Genomic DNA, 25,648 nt, shown 5'->3' with positions numbered 1-25,648 from the left:
TGTGCATTAGTTCTTAATGTTAATGGTATCCAGTTTAACATCTTTTTAAAAATGGTCAATCTTTTCCTTGTTCAACTAAGAAATCTTTGCTTATCTCAAAGTCATGAAAACAGTTTTGTATGTCTTATTCTAGAAGCTTTATTATTTTACCTTTTACACTGAAGTCTGTAAACCATTTTGAATTAATTTATGTATATGTCGTGAAGTAGAGGTTTTTCCCATGGATAGCTAACTGATTCCTGCATACTGAAACAGCCATCCATTCCCCACTGGACTGTAGTATTGCCACCTCTCTTATAAATAATATGTGTATGTTGGTTTACAGACTCCCTTTTCTATTTCATTAATCTATTTATCTATCCTTGTGCTGCCTTGATCACTGTGGTTTCATATGTCTCAACACCTGGAAGTGTGCATCTCCAACTTTGTTCAACTTCTTCAAATTGTCTTGAGTATTTTAGGTCTTTTCCATTTCAATAGAATTTAGAATATTTGTCAATTTCCACACACACACATACACAAACCTTGCCAGGATACTGACTAGGATTATACTGAATATACAGTTCAATTTGGGGAGAACACGTCTATTAACTACAATGAGTATTGCAAACCATGAACATGAGATAGTATTATTTTAAATGCATCAAGAACCTGCCTAGTACCACAAATTTTAGGTACAGAGCAAACAAAATTGAATCCACTAAAAAGTAACCTGGTCTACAGTATCTTTGGCCTTTTCATGGTTCTTAGTAAAGGGCATCAGCATTAATAATATCTACAAATAAACAGCATGTCTACATTCAGAGAAGGGTCCTATTGTCCCCATGTTGGTATGACTCTGTCCTACTTATGAACCTAAAGAGGCCTTGTTTGAGTCAGGGCAGACTATATACAAAGGAAAACGAATGATCCTTCTTTGCTTCCACTATCTCCTCTTTGCCTCCTTTACTCTTCTCTAAAGTTCTCTGGAACTAAAAGATTGGGCAAAAGTAACCCTAAGAGAGAGATCACTGAGGTTTATCTACCATTCTAGACCCCTCGATTTCTCTTTTTCTATCACTTTATTCATTTATTCACTCACTCTTCAAACAGACTGTCTACTGTGTGCTTGGTGCTATTGTCCAAGGACAGAAAAACCCAAGACTTGGATTACAGGGGGGTCTTAGCAGAAATCAATGGGTCCCAAGGGGGCTCTGAATGGGCTTTAAAGAACCAGGTAAAGCCTAAAATGACACAAAATTGTGTGTATGTGTGGTTTTCCAAGGGAGGGTTCATAGCTTTTATCAGAGTCTCAAAGTATAAGATTTTTAAAAAACTGAATCATCTCTTTTCCACATATGTGTACACATGCAAAAGATATATGTGTGTATACATGCAAAAGAGTGTAGGTGGATGAAGTAAGGAATATTTTGCCAGATTTTATAATAGCTCAGATTCTGAATAGATGCTAGTGATAAATCTAAATATCAATTTTTACAAAGTTAAACCTATTTCTGTTTCCCTAAGTTACCTCATCACGGTAAACCTATCCCTTAAGATGACAAACAACTGTACTTTAAGGAAAAAAAAAATGTGTGTGTGTATTTTAATCAGCCAGATCACCTGAAACCAATGAATTTGATATAGTGACTTTGTAGGTTCTGTTCAAAAGAAATTACAAGCCTTTTGCGGCTTTGAAGCTATTCTGACACATACAAAACCATCCAAATTAAAACCCAACCTTCCTACAATGGCCAGGTTAATCTTTTTAAATGTCATTTTCATCATGGTATTCTTTTCTTCTCCTATTCAATCAAAGCTTAGTCTTAAAAGACTCATCTTTCTTTTAATCCTTGCCCAAGGACATTTTTTCATTGCTTTTAGAGAGAGAGGAAAACATCAAAACGAAAGACAGCCCTGGCTGGTGTGGCTCAGTGGACTGAGTGCAGGCCTGTGAACCAAAGGATCGTGGTTCAATTCCCAGTTGGGGCACATGCCTGGGTTGTGGGCCAAGTTCCCAGCAGGGGACACACGAGAGGCAACCATACATTGGTGTTTCTCTCCCTCTCTCCTTCCCTTCCCTTCTAAAGATAAATGAATATTAAAAAAAAAAAAGAAATGAAAGAGAAACATCGACTGGTTGTCTGATTGTTTTCCACCATGTGCACCCAGACCGAGGATTGAACCCTCAACTTAGGTATATGCCCTGACCGGGAATTGAACCCATAACCTTTCAGTTACAGATGATGCTCCAACCACCTAAGCCACACCAGCCAGGGCAAGACTCATCTTAAGGTTTACCTTCTCCATGTTTAAAGCATATTTAAAGTTCTAAATCCACACAATTTGTCCTTTCTCTTTAATATTATGGCACTTGTCCACCTGCATTTACCTGAACAGCTTAAAACAACATAGCTACCAGGGCTTCAATCCCAGAGATCCCAATTTAGCAGGTCTGGATAAGACCCATGAATCCACATTTTTAAGGCTCACTGGTGATTCTAAAATACTTCTGGATTTGCTTTCCCAGCTTTTTTAGTATGCACAGAATACAGACTGTGCTTTATGAATGTTTAACCACGCAGGCAGTTCTCCCATAGCACTGTTATCATAGCATTTATCACATTACTAAACTCCTTGAGGGCAGAAACCCCTAGAAGCTAATGTAGTTTAGGAATACAGGATGCATACAATAAAAGTTTGCCAAATTAATGAATATGGCCTCTGATGCAAGATAGATTTACACTCTAATCCGGTGCCACCTCCACCTTGGGAAACTTACTTAATTCTAAGCTTTGGTTTATTCCTCTGTAAAGTAGGAATAACAAGCCCTTTGTGACAGAATTTTTAAGGATTAAATGACTTAATTTATGTAAAGCATCTAGCATACTCCCTGACACACACTAACATGTGTTAAGCACCTGGTCCACTCCCCTCAAAACAAAAGAAGACCATGTCTTAAACTTTTTTACCCTCCACATAACCTAGCGCTGCACTCTATAAATTAACAAACATCCATTGCCCTAACTATATCAAATACCAGTTGCTTCTTAGACATTACACACATACCAGGTATGCTGGCCCTGAGATGCTTTTGGAGATAGATTGCAAAGCATAACATAAATTCATTACATATAAAACAGTGGTGCTATGCCATCTTCATCTCCAACCATCTGCTCGCTTCTGAGTATTCCCACAGAAGTCACAAGCGCTCTCTTATGATTGAGCTTATTAGGAGCTCTAGACAGTGGTTGCTGTGTTTTAACAGGTGTGATTTTCAAGAATTAAGTTTGTTTCTCTTCTTACTCAATTAATTCTGACACTGTGTGACTTAATTAGTTACTCCATGGGAATGAGTTATGAGAAAAAATAGCAATAGCAGTCTATTATACCATCCCTCCTTTATAAGAAGCCAAGAGAGGTCTGAATATAATAAACCACTGAAAACCTTAATAAGCAAATTTCTGATGCCACCTTCAAAATATTTCTTCATTATGAATACCTTCACTTGCATGTCTGACAATGTACACAAGGTGTGTATTCCTTGTTGCTAGGACGGCACTGAGGCAAAAACTAAGCCAGTACTAGATTCACTTTAAATCACTCCCCAAATTCGAGCAACCAGTCATAAAACAGAAATGAGTAATATTTTTAAAGTTATTGAAACAAACACATTGCTGGGCAGTTCCAATTGACTGAAAGATAGTGATAATTTTTTAAAAAAGATTAAGAAAAATGATTTCAAGAGGAGTAATCCATAAATGAATTACCACAAAAAAGGAGCTTCAAGGAAACGTAAGTGTGATATTCATTCATAGCTTTACCAAATACTTCAAATTTAATGAATTTTTAAAAATATTTTATTTATTTTACTTTATTTTTATTTTTAGAGAGAGGGGAAGGGAAGCAGAAAGAGAGGGAGAGAAACATCAATGTGTGGTTGCCTCTCACACACCCGCACTGGGAAATGGCCTGCAACCCAGGCACCTGCCCTGACTGGGAATTGAACTGTGACCCTTTGGTTCGCAGCCTGAGCTCAATCCACTGAGCTACACCAGCCAGGACTTAATGAATTTTTCTTAAAGAGAGAACTACACTTTGACCAAAGTTCTAAAGGTTCCTGTGAAAACAATCAGACTCACAAGAAATTATTACTATTTTTCTGATAAAGTTTTTACTTCAGTAATTAAAATACCAGAGGTTGAGCACCAAATGGAGAATGTGAGGCAGTTTTTCTTTTCACATGAAACTGAAAACTAAAAGACCAATGCTGACATTCGCCCTGGTAAATTTTATACACATCAAATTTTTACACTTGACCACAGACAAAAAGCTGAGAAGCAATTGTATCAAACTTTTAATTCAAGATTAAAGTGAAGCTATCTCTCGAACCACAATGATTCTATTTGTCCATGAGTCTTCACAAATTTAAACACAACCATAAAAAAAGCTAACCTATGTTATTTTAAGAGTTATACTGTTTTTAAGAGGTTAATCTGTTTCCTCATATAACTTAATTTCTTTCTTTTTTTTTTTAAAATATTTTATTTATTTATCTTTAGAGGGGAAGGAGAGGGAGAGAAACATCAATGTATGGTTGCCTTTCGTGCATCCCCTGCTGGGAGTTGGCCTGCAGGGAACCAGTCTGCAACCCAAGCATGTGCCCTGACTGGGAATCGAACCACGATCTTCTGGTTCGCAAGCCCGCGCTCAATACACTGAGCTACACCAGCCAGGGTTAATTTCTTTCTTTAAAAAATATTTTTATTTATTTATCTTTAGAGGGGAAGGGAAGGAGAGAAGGATAGAGATATCAATGTATGGTTGCCTCTCGTGCATCCCCTGCTGGGAACTGGCCTGCAACCCAGGCATGTGCCCTGACTGGGAATCGAACTGTGATCGTGTGGTTCGAAGGCCCGAGCTCAATCCACTGAGCTACACCAGCCAGGGCATATAACTTAATTTCTGATTAGAAATATTATAGGATACAAATAAAATAGAGGCAATTATTTTCACTTAAATCACCCAGACTATGGGGTTGGCCAAAAAGTCTGTTTAGTTTTCTTAATAAAATAAAAGATACATTTTTCAGCCATGGCTGGTGTAGCTCAGTAGACTGAGCGCGGGCCTGTGAACCAAACAACTGTGGTTCGATTCCCAGTCAGGGCACATGCCTGGGTTGCAGGCCAGTTCCTAGCAGGGGACTCATGAGAGGCAACCATACATTGATGCTTCTCTCCCTCTCTCCTTCCCTTCCCCTCTCCTTAGCTAAATATTAACATTTGCTTTATATCAATTAATATTTATCTGTCAATAAATCTTAGAATTCACTTAAACTTGCTCATTGTTCATTTGTTGCAGGTTTCTAAACCCATTCAATAACTTGATTGTTTCTTTTTTCACTCTCTTTTGCTCTTTACTAATACAATTAAGCATGCTTAGGAAATAGCTTATCCCAAACACCAATTTCACTTACATTATCATGTTTAAAAAAACACAACATCTTCAATTCCCGGAAGACCCTTTTGCAAGAGACCAGATTCTGGAAGACGTTGGGCATCTTTTTGAGTGCTACTCTCTTTCCATCTCTTGGATCTGTTACTGACCTAAAAAAGCAATATTTGGGGGAGAGGAAAAAAAGACAGAGAAATCAATTCCAAACTTTGTTCTTTAAATGTTTCAGAGCATGACAAATATCTTTATACTAAAATCTCAATATTAAACCCACTTAATAATGCTTAAGATGTCAGTGAGAAAGAAGACTTCAAAAAGTACATGCCTATAATCAAAGGGAATGTTTAGCCCACACAAGTCATTTGCCATGCTTTAAAAAATTTTTAAGCCCTGTCCACAGTTCTATCAACAGCTGCTCTTTCCGAGAGGTTACTTAGCAATACACCTGGAGTAGGACTATTAGTGGCAAAGCCATTTTAAAGATGGGAGGAAGAAAGTACAGAGTGTTAATGTGATTCAGGTCAAGTTAGTTTTATATGCTTTATTTTCAGAACCAATTTCAAGATAGAAGAGATTTTCACTCAGATGTCACCACATTTAGGTCAAAACAGAGAACATGATTTAAGTTTTGGGGTAAGAAAATATAAATGAACAGCTTTTAGTGACAAGGACTGCTGTACCACCAGCAGTTGGACAGGGTCCCCCCCTAAGTGCCCGCTATGGCTGTAGCTTCTGGGTTATGATGACCTCTTTCCTTCTGTTTCTTAGCACTTGGTGTGATCGCTGCCTCCTGTAATTACTATTTCTTTAATAGCTCAGTGTCTCCCTTTTTTCCCCTTTAGTCTTGTGACACCTGTACAACCAGTCCCTGTATTTCCTTATGCTTGAAATACAAAAGGTTTCCATTTTTCTGATTGTACCCAATTGATACATATTTAAATCAAATAGTTTTAAAAAATCAATAAAATTTACTAAATATGGCCAATTAGCCATTTGGCAAATTGATTTTCCATAAATTAACATAAAAGGTTTCTTTCCCTTCCACCCATCATCCATGAATGATTGTCCGTGTATAATTTATTCCTATCTGATTTATTTTGCTAGATTCTTGCTTATTATTCCCAGCTACCATTATCTTTTGGTTCATCTTTCAGTCATATAATGCTTTGGCTACCTCTCCCAGATTTGTGTCATTTAAAAATATCACCTGTACGTCAACAACGCCTTTACCCAAGCTATTAATTAAAGTTTAGAATAGAACTGAGAATAGATCTCTGCAACAGATATAGCATTAGAAACCATGAGACTGGCACCCTGGCTGATGTGGCTCAGTGGACTGAGCACTGGCCTGGGAACCAAAGGGTTGCTGGTTCTGTTCTCAGTCAGGGCACATGCCTGGGTTGTGGGCCAGGTCCTTAGTGGAGGGCGTGCAAGAAGCAATTGCACATTGATGTTTCTCTCCCTCTCTTTCTCCCTCCCTTCCCTTCTCTTTAAAGGTAAATGAATAAAATCTTAAAAGAAAAAGAAACCGTGAGCCTGGCATCCAATCATTAATCCTGGATATAGTTATTAAATTAATTATTTAATTAACCACAGTCACTCCATTTATTTCTGTAGCTTGTACACAAGGAAATCAGACATCCATCAAGTTACCTTCCTCAAAATAAAGCATTCCTATTATCTACTGATCTAAAAACCATACTAAACCTCTTTGTGAATATCATGACTTCTTTGTAAGTTCATTTTAGTGATCACTACTTCTTTTTCTAAGTGCTTACGAAACTCTTAAATGGTACATTCTAGTATTTTTAAATATCATAAAGACTCTTCTTTCTTCCATTAATTGAAAATTTGGTAAAACAGTGAAGTATTATTATTTTTAACTCTTTAATAGTTTGAAATGTCATTCAACTAGGCTAAAAAACCCTAACATTCTTGACAGTTGCTTAAAAAGCAAACAAACAAACAAAGAAACAATCCAAACCCCACAACACTGCTTAAAATCCTATAACCTAGAACAAATAGGAAGGTAACTATAATATTTAATTCAGAATACTAAAAATATTTTTCTCTGTTTAAATACACCATTTCTGTAGCTAGAAACTAGAAAAGAAAAATGTCAATGAAATAGCAAGGAAGGAAAATACTGGATCACATATTGCATTTAATTCTCGGTATCTCAAACCTTCTTTAATCTAGGAAATTAGCATTTCTTTGTCTTTCATGACACTGCCATTTTTGAAGTTATTTTGTAGAGGTCCTTAAGTTGGGGTTGTCTGGTGTTTTCTCATGATTAAACTCAGGTCATGTGTTTTTAACAGTAATAACACAGCAGTGGTGTCCTGTAATGCGTCACATTGGGAGCCATGTGATATCAATTTTCTACATCACTGGTGATAACTTTGGTCACTTGGATGAAGTGTCTGTCAGGTTTCTCCGCAGCAAAGTTACTATTTTTTCCTTTTGTAACTGTAAATATTCTTTTCCTCATCAAACTTTGACCTATTATTGATGTCTTTTGCCTGAATCAATTATTACTGTAATGAGTGCCAAATGGTATTTTAATAATTTTAATACCAGCACAATATAGTTTTTAAAAATGAATAAGTTGCCCTAGCCAGGCAACTTAAAAATGAGTAAGTTGCCTAGCCTGTGAAACAAAAGGTTGCTGGTTTGATTCCCACTCAGGGCACATGCCTGGGTTGCAGGCCAGGTCCCCAGTATGGGGTGTGTGAGAGGCAAACACACAGTAATGTTTTTCTCCCCTTCTTCCTCCGTCCCTTCCCCTCTCTCTAAAAATAAAAATAAACAAAATCTTTAAAACAATTAGAAAAGAGTAAGTTGATTTAACCCAGTGCCCTTTCCAAAAGCCTCATAAAGCAATACTTCTTCCCAATTTCTGACTTTTTAATGGTCTTGACCCTACCTTAGTGGAAAACTGCTCTCTCAAGGTCAGTACTGCGCCTTGTTGTTTTAAAGTAAAATTCACAAAGCAGCATTCTCCTCCATTACTCATGCAAAAGTCGGTCATGCCTGTGCCTGGTAACAATATAACTCTAATGAATGTGAATGGCTGTGCAGTAATTTCATGCCATATTGAGTTTGTTCTCTCTTAACCTGAGGAAACAGATGCTGTAGTTCAGCACAAATAGCACCACACCAGGTAAGTGTGGAAGCCTGTTACACAGGAATGCTTTTCTTTTCTTTGCTACTGAAAGGCTCGCTGTGCTTAGCTTCTCTGCTGCTGCAATAGCCTGGTCATTCCAACTGCACTTGTTAATAAAGCTCCAGTTACAGAGATAAGGAACAACATTTAGGGCAACTTTCTTCATTTCAGGAAAAAAAGGAGCCATCCTTCAAACTACAATTCACTTACTGGTCACTTACTTTGTCTACTAAATACTGGACGTCTTAAATAGAACAGTGCATCTGTCATTTCATCTGATTACCTTCATGGGCATTCAAGTTACACTAAAAATACTTACTTTCTCATTTTAAATTAATGTTTGATTCTGTAAACACTTATTAAAAATAAAGTTCAAGGGTTGAGAAAAAGTCTTTTCTTACACCTGCTCAGAGTGCATCAATCTTCTGAAGTTAGAATACAAGTTCAACTTTTTTTTAAGCAGCTGGAAGAACCCAGAAGCCATTCTTCAGAGGATATAGAGTCAGTCAAAAGAGTACAATACCAAAACCAGGAAGTTTTTAGAGGTGAGGTGGTAATTTTGTTGTAGTTTTCTTAATCCCAGGAATCTGCAACCAGGGCCACACATCTGCTTACATTACTGACAAGCAGAAGGGTTGGAATGAAACAAGAGTGAAACTTACTATGGGGACACTTTCCCAGGCACTAGAACAGCGATTTTCAACTGGTGTGCTGCAAAAAAATTTAAAACATGTAATACGTGACTCTTTAGTCAGGGCCAATGACCTTTTTCCCCTTAGACTATAAAAAAAATGACAACAGCCAACACAGCAAGAGCCATCTGGTGTGAATGAATCAAAATTATACCAATTTTTGGGTGTGCCACTGAATCTTAGTAGTAAGTTTGTGTGTGCTCTGAGATGAAAATCGCTGCACTAGAATGTTACATCTTTAAATTAGTATAACTAGTCAGCAAGAACCTCCAAGAAATGACATGCTTCTCATTCATTTTATGTAACGAATCTTTTCTGCACATTTGAGCAGTTTTAAAGTTCACGCTTCAAATAAGGTTTTTAACCATTCAAAGCAACTAACTTACAATGAGAACGCTTCAAATTGGACCAAGAAGTCAGGTTCTTCTAATTCTATCCACACAGACTTGTCATCAGTACTCCTCTATTTTTTGCCCTACCTACAATTACTCTGTCAACTGTACCAATACAGTACACATCTCAATAACAGAACCTCCAAACTAGATTTCTAAATATTTAGATTACTGCTTTCATATTCATTTTGAAATTCATTTCCTTGAAAGCTATTTTTACATGTATTTAGATTAAGCCTGCTTGAGAAAACAATAGCAAATTATGAGGCAAAGTTTCTGACAACAAAGTCTAAAAAACATATCTTATTGTAACTTAGACCTTGTTGTATGTTCAAGGATACTACAGGATAGGGAATAAGGAATTTATTTTTATGTCTTTGGTCTTTAACCAGACCAAATTGGTCTAGGCCAATTTTGGTTTAACCAGAATTTTAACAGCCTACAGTTTGTTTATACTTTGACATAATTTACAGAGCAGCATCCTATGTAGAACTAATCTAGTGTCTCTGTCTATACCCAAAATACTTCAAAAATTCTCATCTTTCATTTCTTAATTTGTTCCATCAGTTGGGGTTTTCTGATTTTTTAAATGTTTATCCAAATTTGGTATTTGCAGAGTTAGCTCTACATATAAGAGAGTCTTTACCTTTTCAAAAGTATACTAAAATTTATCCACAAATCTGTTTATCTGAAATTACAAGGAAAAAAGGCCTTTATAAAACAGCTAAACCAAAGCAGTGAAATAGTTCATTCTTTTTCTTATATCCTACCACTATTGATAGAAGCAAAACATCTACATTTTTGTAGAAGCAAAACATCTACATTTAATTGAAAGAGTTAAATACAAACTTAAACATTCTCCAACTCTGTGTTTATTTTATTTTAAATAAGTAGAAATATCAATCATCCTAGCAGGTGAGACAGTACTGGGCCACTATGACCTATAGTGAGACGCAAACAGGTGCTGATGAGAGGAGGAATAAGGAACAGGTAAGCCACTCAGTATCAGGCTGTCATATTTATTTTCAAATACTTATTACTGGTGAATAAGATCTAACTTTTAAGACTTCCTCAATTCCCTACTAATAATCATTGGTTAATTTAAAATATAGGTGAAAATAATTTTATGCTAATTACTACTGTCTTGGGAATATTTATTGTTCTTTAGACCACAAATTAATTAGTTCCATTCTTGGTGAAGATGCCGCGCAGATAGCGACTCTTCCTCCTCTGTCACTGGCAAATATCTCTGTGAGGAGATATCTGACCTGCCTGCAGGACAGCTGCAATAATGTCTTTTCCACAGGGACTTTCACAGCCTACTCTGCCCAGTCTAGGAAGTTTTCATGGCCCACTATTTACAGCCCTCTCCTAGAAGCAGACCTATGAATGCTGCATGGGTAGGAAAACCAGTTGCAATTAGGAAAAGGTTTCTTTAAAAAGCCCTAAAGGAAAGTAATTCATAACTGCATCTCCTTCTTACATGTTAACACTTTTGGCAAGAAGAGGTTAAAGGGTAAACCAAAGCTAAAAACAATGTCACACAAAAATGTGCTTGCTTTTAATCCTATTGATAATCTCCGGATAAATGTGTTCTGTAAAAGGAACACAAATGTTTCTTTAAAATTAAAGAATGGCAATTTTTGTTAACCAAAGATGACAAATGAAAGACTTTTTAAAGGTTTTATTTACTTATTTTTAGAGAGGAAAAGGGTGGAAAAAAGAGGGAGAGAAACATCAACATGTGGTTGCCTTTTGAGTACTCACTGGGGACCTGGCCCACAATCCAGGAGTGTGCCCTGATTAGGAATTGAACCAGTGACCCTTTGGTTTGCAAGCTGGCGCTCAGTACGCTAAGCCACACCAGCCAGGGCAGGGAAGAACAGTTTTATTCACATGGTTAAGTTTTCGACAATATGGCTTTGCCAATATAAAAAATTGTAATGAACTTAGAAACAGAAAATTCACATCATCAGAAAAAAATTATTTTTAATTGCCATTAAGAATGTTTTACCAGTTAGCATTTTAGTTGGCTAAGCTAGTAGTATTAAAATATTTAGGAAATAAATATTTAATGAGGAAGTAAATATTATTAGTATAACGTGAATGCTCAGAAGGTAAGATGAAATTATTAAATTACTTAACATAAAATGTAAGTCCCAATATGTTGTTAAAAGCGAACTGTCTGAACATACCAACCAAAATACCAATAAAAAGTCATTTTTGAAATAAAAGGTGAAATTTAAATATGGCTTGGAATTATGATTATAAATAAAATGCCCCTATTTTCTAGAGATGTATATTTAAACATATATAAGTGAAATGACAAGATCTAATCTTTGTTTTAAAATACTTCAATAACTACTACTGAAACAAGTAAAGCAAATTTTGATAATTACTGAATCTGGGTGGTGGGTGGAATGGGGTCTGACTATTCAAAAGTAAAAATGCAGGTTTGAAATTTTTCAAAATAAAATTGAAATGAAAATTTTAAAAAATACAAAAATACTATTTATAATAATATCAGTAATACCCAATATCTGAGATTAAAGCTAACAAAAGCTATGCAAAACTTCTACACAAAAAGACTAAAAAAATACTGAGAGAAATAAAAAACAAATAAATGGAGAGGCATGCCACATTCATGGATTAGAAAACTCAATATTGTATACATTTCAATTATCCCCAAGCTAATTTATAGACTTAATGAAATTCTAATCTAAACTCCAACAGGCTTTTTGTGAAATTATGCAGATTGGTTTGAAAGTTTTTTTTATAGAAATGCATATATGCCAAGGACAGAGAAGATACCCTTGGAAAAAAAAATAAGGTGGGAAAAACTGCTCAACCAGATATAAAAATTTATTATAAAGCTACTAATTTAGACTGTAATTTGGGTGCAAAAGACCAATGAGAGAGAAATAAAACTCAGAAACAGATTCTCGCCTAGACAGGCACTTGGCTTATCATAAAGGTATCTCCGGAGTCAGGAATGTGGTGCCTTAAACTGTTTCTTAGCTTCAAATCCATCTGTCTAAACAATGCTCTAAAATACTGGGGCTAACACCCTGAAAACCAGTTTGGTTTTGCCAACTGGCTCCACGTTAGGCTTTGCCTATAGGGGGCTTCAGGGGGAAAAAGGGATTTGCTCCTTCCCACAGACTTCCTGCCTGTCTCTAGTTCTTGCGTCACCCTACCGACACTTCTTCATTCCCAGCAATGGTAGTGCCTTCCTGTGACAACAGGGGAACCCAGTTATAGTTTTCCCAGAACTTGCAGAACCAGCCTCACTGCATCTTCCACACAAGATATCAATACTAGTATCCTTTCCTCAGGTTTCTGGATTTCTACTGCATGGGGATCCTAAGTCTTAAAAAAATTCCAACCTCTTCCCTTTACTCTTCTGGCTGCAGAGGTGTTACCTGCTACTTCCATGATACCTACTGTTCTTGTCTTGTCTTTTCAGACACATACAATTTTACTTATAAACAACTTTACAACTAATTAACAATTATCCCCCATAGTAAACTCTGTTATAATTTCTTTCCTGATTGGACTCTGACAAATACAACACTCTTTTCGGTGTATGGTACAGGAGCACCTGGACAGCCACAGGAAAAAGCAGACCGCACCTCCACCTCTACTTCACTCCACACACAACACAAATCCAGGGGGATCACAGCTGTATATGTGAACATCAAAACCCTATAGCTTGTAGAAGATACCATGTAGGAGAATAATTTTATGATATAGGGGCAGGGAAAGATTTCTTAAATGGACACAAGAAATACTAACCGCGATGAAAAAAACTGACATATTTGATCACTTTAAAGTCAGAAAAATTTTTATCTATATGTTGTTAAGAGTGAAAATGTAAGTCACATAAGGAGAAAAGGCTTGGAACACACATATAAGGAACACAGGGCTTTTATCCAGATACATATGCAACTCCTATAAATCAATTTTTAAAAAGGGTTTGAATAGCCATTTTACAAAAAAGGATAATACAAATGACCAACAAACATATAAAAAGGATCTTAACCTCATTAGTCATTTGGGAAATAAAATTAAAACCACAATAAGAACACATTATATAAACCCTGGCTGGTGTAGCTCAGTGGATTGAGCGCGGGCCTGCGAACCAGAGGATCGTGGTTCGATTCCCCGTCAGGGCACATGCCTGGGTTGCAGGCCAGTTCCCTGCAGGCCAACTCCCAGCAGGGGACGCACAAAAGGCAACCATACATTGATATTTCTCTCCCTCTCTCCTTCCCCTCTAAAGATAAATTAAAAAAAAAAAAAGAACACATTATATAATCACCAGTATGGCCAATACTTAAAAGTCTAACATAACAAATGTTTGTGAAGATGTAATGCAATGGAAATTCTTATAGACTGCCAGTAGGAATGTAAATTGCTACAATTGCTTTGGAAAACAGGTTGGTTTTATATAATAAAGTATGTATACACTGTGACCTAGCAATGTATGTGTATAAATGTATGCACACACACATATATACATACACACACACACACACACACCAAAATGTGCACTTCTACCCACTAAAACACAAATAGCATTCATGGTAGCAATATTTGTAATATCCTTAAAATCAGGACAAAACAAATACCTATAAACAACAGAACAAATTGTTGTACATTCATATAATACTTTATAGCAATTAAAATGAACTATTGCTAACTGAAATAGCATAAATGAATCTCACAAATATAATTCATTTTAATATTTATTTAAGAGAAAGGGGAAGAGAGGGAGAAAGAGAGGGGGAGGAACATTGATGCAAAGAGAAACATGGATCAGTTGCCTTCTATATGAGTTCCTGATTCAGGGACCGAACCCTGCAACCCTGGCACATGCCCTGACCAGAATCGAACCGGAGACCTTTCTGTTTGCTGGATAAAGCCCAGCCAACTGAGCCACACCAGCTGGGGCTCATAATTATAATTCTGAACATAAGAAACAAGTCACAAGTGAATAGATACTGTATTATTAAAAATACAAGAAAAGTTAAATTCTAATGTTTAGGGATGCATACTTTGGAGATAGGAACTATTAAGAGAGGAAGTAGTTACCATAAATGTTAAGATAGTGGTTATCTTGTTTGGGGGTGAGATGATAGTGACGGGGAGCAGAGGGGATTTCTGGGGGCTGGTGATGTCCTGTTTCTCTAATGGATAGTGGCTGTAGGGCTATGTACTTTGTGATAAATCACTTGGCTGTATATTTCATTTTGTGTACATTTCAGCATGTGTTATTATATAAATAAAAAGGTAAAGAACAAAATTTCCAGTTAAATATGAGTATAAAAAGCATTTTAGATTGCAATTTGTATAATTATTAATTTTTAAAGAGGGAGACTATTTTTTTCCATAAAGATATATATATATATCTATTCCAGCACAATGAATTTTTCTGTATCTTTCCTTGTGCTACTGGTTCATTCTGTAAAGAGTAGTATACATAATACTTTTGTTTTGGTAGAATTCCAAAGGAACTTGCTTGCTTAAAAAAATGTTTTCTTCATCATTACACAAGAATAAGTCATTAAGAAGCATTCCACAGGAGAGTGATGTCAGCAGAATTACAGTCCCGCTCCTAATCTAATCACAATCTCCTGGCTTCTTTCATTGTGAAGCAAAATGCTGAAGCAGCTACAATATATAAATGTGCTTCAGGTTTTTAATTAGTTAGCCTTTTAAAAATAACCAAAACCAAAAATATTGCAAGTACCAACAGGAGGCAGGACTTCCAGCTGTGGCAAACTGAAGAGTTCAGCAAAACTTCTCCCCGCCAAACAACCACAAAATTGGACAAAACTGTCAAAAATAACCATTTCAGGACTTCAGAAAACAACCAAAATCAAATGACAAATTTAAAAGTACTTATTTATGAAAAACTGCGGAACTCTGGGTAACAACAGTGGGAGTCAGTGGCATATTGCTTGGGGCTGCTCCTCACCTACCTCCCACGCCCCTGCTCAGGCAGAGACCATGCCATAGTTGTACCTGGACAGGGCTGGCCATGAAAACCGACCAGTAGTTTCACTGTCAAAGGCTGCTGATGTGATCTGAAGTGAAGGGCAAAAACTACACACCCAGTGGCACTGGGAGTAAAATTATTAAACTCCATCGGAAAAGAACAAAGAAAGCCTATAGCTCTGCTAGCCTGAGGCTGCCGTCCTAGTCGGGAAGAGGAATAGACTAACAGAAATCAAGGAAAATAATGGTGGAAAGAAGGGGAAGGGACTAGACAAAGAACGTGTATGAATGGCCCACAGACATGGACAACAAACAGTATGGGAGTTGACTGGGGGAGTGAAGGGGGTGGGTGGGGTGAGATGGGTGGAAGAGGGCAAAGAGGAAAAAACTGGGACAACTGTAATAGAATTAACAATAAAAAATGATTTAATAAAAGATATTTAACAAAGAGATTCTGGAAATGAGAGCCATGGAGGGGGCTTGGTAAACTACACACATCACTAGCTAACTGGAGGCTGTGTACATACTCAGAGTTGACAGAAGAGGGTCTAAGATCTCCACATACCATGACTTCCTACATGTGAAAAAAGAACTGTGAGGCCCAGCAGAAAATAAAAGCTGGGGCATACCTGAAAACTAGATGGGCTCCTGAACACACTTACAGATGAATCAGCAAAGGATGGACAGAAGCCCTAGTGGCTCAAGGTATTTATTTGGTTGAGTATGATCTCTAACAAATCACTGCTGACCACTAAGCTAGGTAGACACAAGGAGGACATCAAGGAGGGGAGGCTCAAAATTTAAAATAGCAATTAAAAACAAAACGACTGAGCGGAGACCTGAGCGGCTGCACCTCATAGGAGAGAAAGATTCTGCATGTCAAGTTAACTGAATACAAGCAAACATACACCATAATAGCAATAATGACAACCTTCAGGGGTGGGAGAGGGGCTAGGGAGGAGTCACATCCAAAACCGTTATAATATACCAGCGATTTTCAACCCTTTTCATCTTATGGCGCACATAAACCAATTACTAAAATTCTGCAACACACCAAAAAAAATGTGTATTTTTTGCCTATCTGACCAAAAAATAAGCATACTGGATTTTGCAGTGCACATTGTGCACCCATGCATAATGCACACCTACATTTTATGTGCATTATACATGGGATTATCCATGCATACCCCATGGATATCATACCCTATGGCATGTAATCACTATATCCATACATACTGTACACCCTATTCTTCCCTCAAAAATTTGGGCAAAAAAGTGCACATTATACATGGCAAAATATGGACTTTTCTTTTTATTCATTCACCCTTTATGGCTATTATTATATTGGCTATTGTCATATCTTTATCTGACATTCTAAGGGAAAAGATATCATTGCCCCCAATTAAATAGTTGGGTATTGCATGTTTTTTTTTTTTTAATTTTTTTTTTAAAGATTTTATTTATTTATTTATCTTTAGAGGGGAAAGGAGAGAGGGAGAGAAACATCAATGTATGGTTGCCTTTGGTGTGTCCCCTGCTGGGAGTTGGCCTGCAGGGAACTGGCCTGCAACCCAGGCATGTGCCCTGACTGGGAACTGAACCTCGGTATTGCATGTTTTAAAAATTCTTACTGCACATCTGTTGAAAATTGCAACATACTGCCAAATACATCCAATTTTTAACAAAAAAACTATAAGACATGTAAAGGAGGAGGAAAACGTGACCCATACTCAGGGGAGAGGGGAGAGTAGTCAACAGAAACTCCCTGAGTGGGCCCAGATATTGTGCCCAAAAGCACCTACTATAAACATGGTCAAGAATTCAGGACAGTTGTGTTTAGAAAATTAAAGAAAAATATAATGACAATGACTCAACAAATGAGAATCTCAACACATAACTATACAAAAAAAAGGTCAAATTTTAGAGTTGAAAAACACATTATAAATAAATATTCACTGGATTGGCCCACTAGCAGACTTGAAATATAGAAGAATCAATGAACCAGAAATTAAATAATCTCTAGAACAGAGAGAAAAAAGTTTGAAGAAAAATGAACAGCGCCTCAGAGACCTATGCAATAACACTGAAGGTAACAACATAAATCTAATGGTGCAACCGAATTCAGGTCCGGCTGCTTGCCTCAACAAAAGCCAAACTTGGGAAACAGGTGCTGGTGAGAAGGAAAGGTGTTTGAGAAGACTGGGGACTCTTGTCTCAAAGCCTATCTCAACATCTCTGTGAAGTCAGAGGTTTATATAAGGAGGGAGAGGAAAAGCAGAACAAAGATATCAAGGGGAGATGACTGAAAAATTCTCTATGTACAGACCAGCACAGCCCATCCTGATAAGGATTGTGAAATTTGGTCAAGTGATGGTCTGATGTGCACCATCCTGGTTTTACAGTTGAAAGCCAGCAAATCTCCTAGAGCTGGGATGACTGAAGGTTGGAGTCTGTATCTTTTCAAGTTAGTCCCTATGATTCTTATAAACCATGCTGTTTATCTCTAAACTACATATTAGTCAGAGTCAGAATTTACAAAACCAATGTCAAAAGAATGGTGGGGTATGTTACAATTCCTCACTGTTACAAAATGACCTAAGAACCAGGAGAAAAGTTTGAATAAACAAAATACGACAAGAAATTGAATCAATAATCCAAGATATTCCTTCAATGAACAGCCCAGATTCAGATGACATCGTTACTGAATTATATCAAATGTTTAAAGAAGAAAAGTACCAGTCCTTCACAAATTCTTCCAGTAACTGAGAAAAAATCATTTCCCAATTCATTTTATAGGGCCAAAGTCAGACAATGACATCACAAGAGATGAAAACAACAGCTGAAAAAAACATTGTAACAAATCAAATCCAACAACAAAAAAATTCAACCCTCATTCATGATTAAAACATTTGTTTTAAACTAGAAAGAGAAAGAAACTTCTTCAGCCTAATGAGGAACATCTATAAAAAACCATAGAGCGAAGACTTCACAATGAAAAATGAAATCCTTCCCCCTAAGATCAGGAACAAGGCAAAGATGTCTTGCTCCAGCCATGTCTATTACACATTACTGGAGGTACTTGTCAGCCCCCTATTCTGAGTTTATGCTGCACAGTTTTCTCCCTTGTTCTCTATAAAATTTTTCCATTTATCCAACTAGATCATGTATTAATTACTTATTCAAAGAAATACAGAAGATTTGTCATTTAAAAAAATTATTATCAGTGTTTGTTTAATTCCAATTCATGTAGAAATTTCTAAAATGTATGCAATGATATATTCATGTATAACAATACAAACCATGAATCAATTTTTGGAACTGCTACTTTGTTCTATACTTACTCTTTAACCGATACTATTTGGTAATTACCACCTAATATGTCTTACAACTTTTTCATATATACTTTATTGCCATTTTACCAAATTCTTTAAAGCAGCTACTACCAAATTTACATATCAGAATCAACTGGTGGGCTTTAGAAAAAGAAACACAAGAACCAAAACAATTCTATTTCATTAAGCTGGTAACAGGACCTAAATAAATTTGTTTTTGTAAGTTGATGACTCTGATTTTGACCAGTTCAAGAACTATCTCTTTAAACACAGTGCCTTTGTAACTTTAATGCACATAAGGATACCCCCGAATTCTTAAAATCTTAAAATGTAGATTGATTCACTATATCTGGGGTGGAGAGTTGAGATTCTGCATTTATACAAGCTCCCAAGTGATGCTGATGCTGCTACTGTCAAGCCTTTAAGACACAATGGTACCTTACTTGATTAAATATTAAATATACTAATACAGTAAACACGGGGCTTTAATACATTTGGTCTTCCCATTAGCTAGAGTATAATACCCCATTTATTCAAACTTCTTTTATGCTTGCCATTAAACTTTTATTGTTCACATACACAAACATTAAGCTAAGGTATTTAATGTGTACTACTGTAAGTATATATTTATTCTTATATAATCTATTATTAAAATACAGTAACATACAGGTGCTCCTAAATTTACGGTGGGGTTATGTCCTGATTAATACTGTAGAGTATCAGTTATTGACTCCTGTGATGTCGTGCAGGACTGGGAACTGTGGCTTATTGTCTTTACCCAACTTCATGGAAAAGATCAACATTCAAAATTTGGAGTTTGGTTTTTGCTGAATACACATTACTTTTTCACCATTGCAAAGTTGATAAATTGTTAAGTTGAACCGTAAGTTGGATCCTGTCTGTACTATACTTTTCAAAAAAGTAATTATAGTTTTAGAGAGAGGGGAAGGGAAGGAGAAAGAGGAAGAAAAACATCTATGTGTGGTTGTCTCTTGCGTGCCCCCTACTGAGGACACCTGGCCTGCAACCCAGGCATGTGCCCTGGACTGGGAATCAAACCCGTGACCCTTTGGTTTGCAGGCCCACACTCAATCTGCTGAGTTATACCAGCCAGGGATGTACTTTTAATTTAAAATCTGAATGTTTCCTATATTCAATTATGCTGTTGTATTCTTTAGATTTTCTAGGTATGTAACTATCATTTATATTGTGATAATTTAATTTCCTTCTTGCATATACCTGTACCTCAATGCATTTAAAAAAAAATGTTTAGCCCTGGCTGGCGTGGCTCAGGGGACTGAGTGCGGGCCTGCGGACCAGAGGATCGCGGTTCGATTCCCAGTCAGGGCACACGCCTGGGTTGCAGGCCAGTTCCCAGTGGGGGATGCATGAGAGGCAACCATACATTGATATTTCTCTCCCTCTCTCCTTCCCTTCCCCTCTAAAGATAAATAAATAAAATAAAATAAAATAAAATAAAATAAATATTTATACATGGCCTAACATTTAGTAACAGATAGCAATGTTTTATTTTTTAAAATGCAAGATGTCTTTCCTTTTCCATTTTGGTTAATGTTGACTTTTACTTACAAACATATAGAGAAAACCTATTTCCTTTATACTTTTCAAAGTTTTAGAAATAGGTGTTGATTTTTAGAATATTTTAAAATATTTTGGGAATATTATGATTTTCACTTTTTTTTTAATTTGCCAAGTTATAAATCTTTCAAAGCAAGGTCTCTACTATTAAGTATCTTTGTATCTTCCCACAGCCTAGAACAATACAGTCCATATCCTATGTCAACAAACACGGTGTAATTAATTTTACTATTTGTTAGTAAAATTAATACAAATACAAAAACAATCTTGAATTTCTACACTAAATCTCACTTGATCATGGTGAATATATTTTTTAAATGTCAAATACTTTTTAATATGCACTTTATTTATACTTTTAAGTTAGAGGATTTTTTTTTCCATCTATGTTTATCAACAAGATTGGCTTTCATTTTCATGTCCTGGTCTTACCAGTCACTGTATGTCTCCCTCATAAAATAGACTAGAAGTGTTTGGTAGCTATTTATACGATACAGGTATTACATATTAAAAAAAATATTCACCAGTAATTCCAGCAAATTTTCTCCTGTTTCCTTTTGCAACTGATTTATTCAAAGTATCTAGTTGGGTAGTAGTCTAAATTTTTATTCTAAAATTTCCATTTTAGTAGTTCTCATTTTAATTTTGTCTACTATATCACTCTATCCTTAGATAGAAACTTCTGAGATATATAGATTTTTTCTTATTGAAATAGACATGTACAGTTGAACAAAACTCTTAAGTTTAACTTTGCCAGCCTTGTAAGATGAATTAATTAATAATGGAGGTTTTTACCTCCATTAAGTAAAATGGAGGTAAAAGAGGTTAAAAGAGGTTTTTACCTCTTTCAAGTAGTACAGCTTTTTGTAGTATGTGTTTCCCTTTCTCATTTGGTTAAAAACTTGCTGTTTCGCTACTCAAATCTATTTTATTTCACCATAAACTGAGGATAAGGTATGTAAAATGTATGCTGAAAATATTTACTAAGGAATTGTGTGTATTCAAATCTGTGCATTTAAAATAAAGCACATATGCTTACTATTTATATTCCATTCTCTCAGGAATTTATCTTATTATACTACTGAGAGCAATAAATGTTCGGATTATTTGAATTGAAATTTTGGTAATGAGTTACTTATTGTCTCCTACTTGAGTATTCTGGTGTATAGTTCTTGCATTTATCAGTTTTCCCATGGTTTCCTGTTACATAATCTGAAACACATCTGCTGGCAGATAAGAAGCATGGTGTGCAACACATATCCCAATTTTACCACAGAAGTTTTGGAATAAATGCTTTATGTATATTCATTATATGTGAACTGAAATCATTTTGAAAAGGCAATGCATTAGAAAACACTATTTTGTTCATATACAATAGATAAAGCACTGCATATCAGAATTTAGTCGAGGATACTAAGTTCTGAATATGCAAAAATATTCTAAAAACTAAAAATTTTAAGAAGTCAATCTTGTTTGAGATATGTTTTCAATAAAAATAGGTGTAGTGAGGTACACAAATCATTATTCCATGTATTTCACATAGGTTCTTACACAACAATCCACATACTTTAAATACAGGGTAACTTTTAGAAAGCATTCATTTTGGGGAAAATGCAATGACAAATATTGTAATTTACCCCAGCTCTTAAATAAATATTTTACTTATTTATTTTTAGAGGGAGGGGAAGGGAGGGAAAAAGAGAGAGAAACATCAATGCGTGGTTGCCTGTTGTGTGCCACCCACTGAGCCCCCAAACCAGGCAGGTGCTCTGACTGGGAATCAAACGGGCAACCCTTTGGTTCACAGTCTGGCACTCAATCCACTGAGTGACACCAGCCAGGGGTCTACCCTTAACTTTTAATCATGGCAAACAGAACAATAAAGAAAATGATAGAAATCATCCACAACAAGAACATCAAACATTGCAAACAATAATTTTTTCCCCACATGTTGTGTGTTCAATCCCAGGGCTGCATGCAGCCCTGGCTCTGGGCACTGAAGCCTGCTAGCTGGCATGATGCAAGAAGCAAAATGGCTCCAAATGAGCAGGGTGACCATAATTAGCTAAGGTCTACCCCAGACCCACCTGCGGAAATGGGGGTGGGCTCAAATGTTGCTAGTAAGAGATAACAAGGGCTTTCTTCTCTAGCGGATCTATGGGTAAATTACCAGGTCTTCTTCATGGCTCAATTAACAAAGGGTAGGGGGAGGATTTGGCTCCCCAAACACCTGGCAGGGGTGTATCTGTTGATTGAGACTTTACTTTTTCCCAAATCCATTTTTCACCAACAAATGACATCTGCAACCCTTTGAAGAGTAATGCATATTTTCTCCCACTTGAAAAGACAGTTGGAGGGAAGATGAAAACACCATCCCAGGTTTAGACCTGAAGCATACCAATCTTTGGATAAAACAACAATTTATATTACCAGTTTAAATATATGTATAGACTAATATAATATGTAGATTATATAATTAAAAACTATAAAATCTCGGGTAAAGAGGGATGCATTTGCTTCAGACACAGCTCATTAGCCATGTTAGAGAAGCCACCTGTTACACGACAGCTAGAATTTCAGCTGTGTATTACATGGTAGGAGGATTTTCAATTCTCCTCCGAGCTATAAATTTGAAAGACAGCATTGGGTGAAAGGAGGTCTCTGTTTCCTTTCCCTTCAGATAAGACAGAAAACCTTGAACTCAGAAGATTCAGGGTAGCAATCAGGGACATCATGCAGAGTATAGTTGGATACAGGAAAATGGTCTGATGCCTGGCATTTTACTGAGGAAACATCTAACAAAACCACCCGAGGGACTCAAGAGAGCAGGCTGACGTCCTGGGGCTGGGTGGGGTTTGAGGGGGTGGAGAGATGGAAGAAAAAGGGGGGAAAAAGAGAGAGAGACAGAATGCAGGGACACAGACAACAGTGTGGTGATTGCAGGGGGTGGGAGTGGAGGTAGAAGAGGGTATAGGGTGAATAAATGGTAATGGAAAAAATACATTAATTTTTTTTTAAAAGACCACCTGAAGAATGGAAGGCTACTAAGTCAAGTGGAATTCAAGTGGGATTCGATGGCGCAACAGTTTTTAGTAGTCAGAGTTCAGAGAAGGTAGCCATAAGAAAGCCATAAAATAGAGTTAGAGCTAGGGCAGCTTCAGTCTGTTCTCAAATAGTGTCTTTCTTTTGTTTATATCCAAATACCATCCCAGGGGAAAAGCAAGGCTTTCCTGAACCTACAGGGTTCCATGTAAAAAGATTTCAACACTGTTATCTCCTACTGCAAATTATTTCCACTTGGACCCTGAGTCTCTCTCCTTGAGAGCCTTGGCTTTGCTTGTTGGCAGTTCACTTCAGGAAGGATGAGACTAACCATCAGAGTCATGAGGATGAGAAATGTCAAGTTTGCATCTCCAAAAATAGTCTATCTGAAAACTACCACTTGGAACATTAATAACTAAAACCCAGCCCATATTCCACTGACTGTACCCACTTTGATAAAGGAAAAACGTTTATAGATAGCAATTTGTTTTGGGGTCACACAAACCCACAAGAGAAACAAACCAGAAACACTCCCAAGGTCTAACTGAGAAGAGGCATAGAAAAAACAGCCATACATCTATTCCATGATTATATCTCAAAATCACTTATTCCTCTTAGAAAATATAGTAGTTTTGGTGAACAATGTAATAAAGGGAACAACAGGAAAATTGGGAATACTGTAATGAATAATCAATAAAACATACATCAAAAAATAAATAAAGGGAACATCAGGCAGGAAACATTCATCATTAGTCCTGACCAGTGTGGCTTAGTTGGTTGGGCGCTGTCTTGAAAAGTCACTGGTTCAATTCCAGGTCAGGACACATGCCTGGGTTGCATGCAGGTTTGTCTCTGGTCAGGGTGTGTACGAGAGGCAACCCATCAATGTTTCTCTCACTTTGATATTTTCCCCTCTCTTTCTCCCTCCCTTCCGCTCTTCTAAAAAAATAAATAAAATCTTTTAAAAAATCCATCATTAGACAAAGGGTTGAAAAGGAATTCTGAAGTGTTCACTTGCTAAGTAGCAACTACAACCAATAATAAAATTAGATTGTTTGAGTATACAAAATGACAAATGTATGAATCAAAAAATTGGCAAATAAAATGGTCAAAATAAGTTCTTCAAAAAGTTTATAACTATTTCCCTGGAAACTTTAGTTGACCTATAAACCTGCTAAGTTTAAGAAGATACTAGATTTTTGCCTATTTTCAAAAGTATTTATTCAGAATTTGGTTTCAAAAGTTCACCACTAACATATTAATTTGCCACCACTGTGATAATCAGATAAATTTTAAAATCTAAGCATATTTCCAAATCCATTATTATCTCATTTGTGAATACATATTAAAAATTCCCTTAATTAAATATATACGACTTTAAATATGTAGTGACTATCTGAAGCAGCTCTCCTTGAATTGTTTTTAATATATGGCTGAATACAAACAACTTTTATTTATTTATTTATTTAAAACATTTTATTTATTTTTAGAGAGGGGGAAGGGAAGGAGAAAGAGTGGGAGAGAAACATCAGTGTGTGGTTGCCTCTCATGTGTCCCCAAGTGGGGACCTGGCCCACAACTCAGACATGTGCCCTGACTGGGAATCGAACCAGTGACCCTTTGCTTTTACAGGCCTGTGCTCAATCCACTGAGCTACACCAGCCAGGGCACAAACTACTTTTAAACAAAAATTTTCACATTACAAAAGTTGCAAAGTTCAGAAAACTGAGAGCAGAAAGATTTTAACTCAGTAAAAAGGCATGCAATGCATAATCTCAATGGTGGCTGGTTTACTAAAGTCCTATACTTCCAGAGTGGCCTACAGGACTCACCAAGTTGCTCTCACACAACATTTATAGTGTGCGTGTTGCAAGAAAAAGGGTAGGACTCACATATATAAAGCTTCTGTTCACTTCACATTTAAGACAAAACAGCAACTTCTAAGCTTCCTTATGTTAAACTAAAAACTAGAAGTGCTATTCTCTTTTCAAATGA

General features: G+C 36.4%; 1 protein-coding gene across 2 annotated transcripts in view; it reads right to left on the bottom strand.

The window, feature by feature from the left end:
- NLK (nemo like kinase) overlaps positions 1-25,648 on the bottom strand; it is a 150,842-nt gene that overhangs the window by 62,402 nt on the left and 62,792 nt on the right. For both annotated transcript variants that reach the window (XM_037070322.1, XM_037070321.1), the window contains exon 2: positions 5,456-5,585. In XM_037070322.1, the coding sequence (XP_036926217.1) occupies positions 5,456-5,585 (130 nt within the window). The remainder of the gene's footprint in view (positions 1-5,455; positions 5,586-25,648) is intronic.

Source organism: Sturnira hondurensis, unplaced genomic scaffold (genome assembly GCF_014824575.4).
Source record: "Sturnira hondurensis isolate 20B ecotype Veracruz unplaced genomic scaffold, ASM1482457v3 Scaffold0018728, whole genome shotgun sequence".
Lineage (NCBI taxonomy): Eukaryota > Metazoa > Chordata > Mammalia > Chiroptera > Phyllostomidae > Sturnira > Sturnira hondurensis.
The sequence above is the reverse complement of the archived record's forward strand: the minus strand, read 5'-3'. Positions and strand labels throughout refer to the sequence as shown.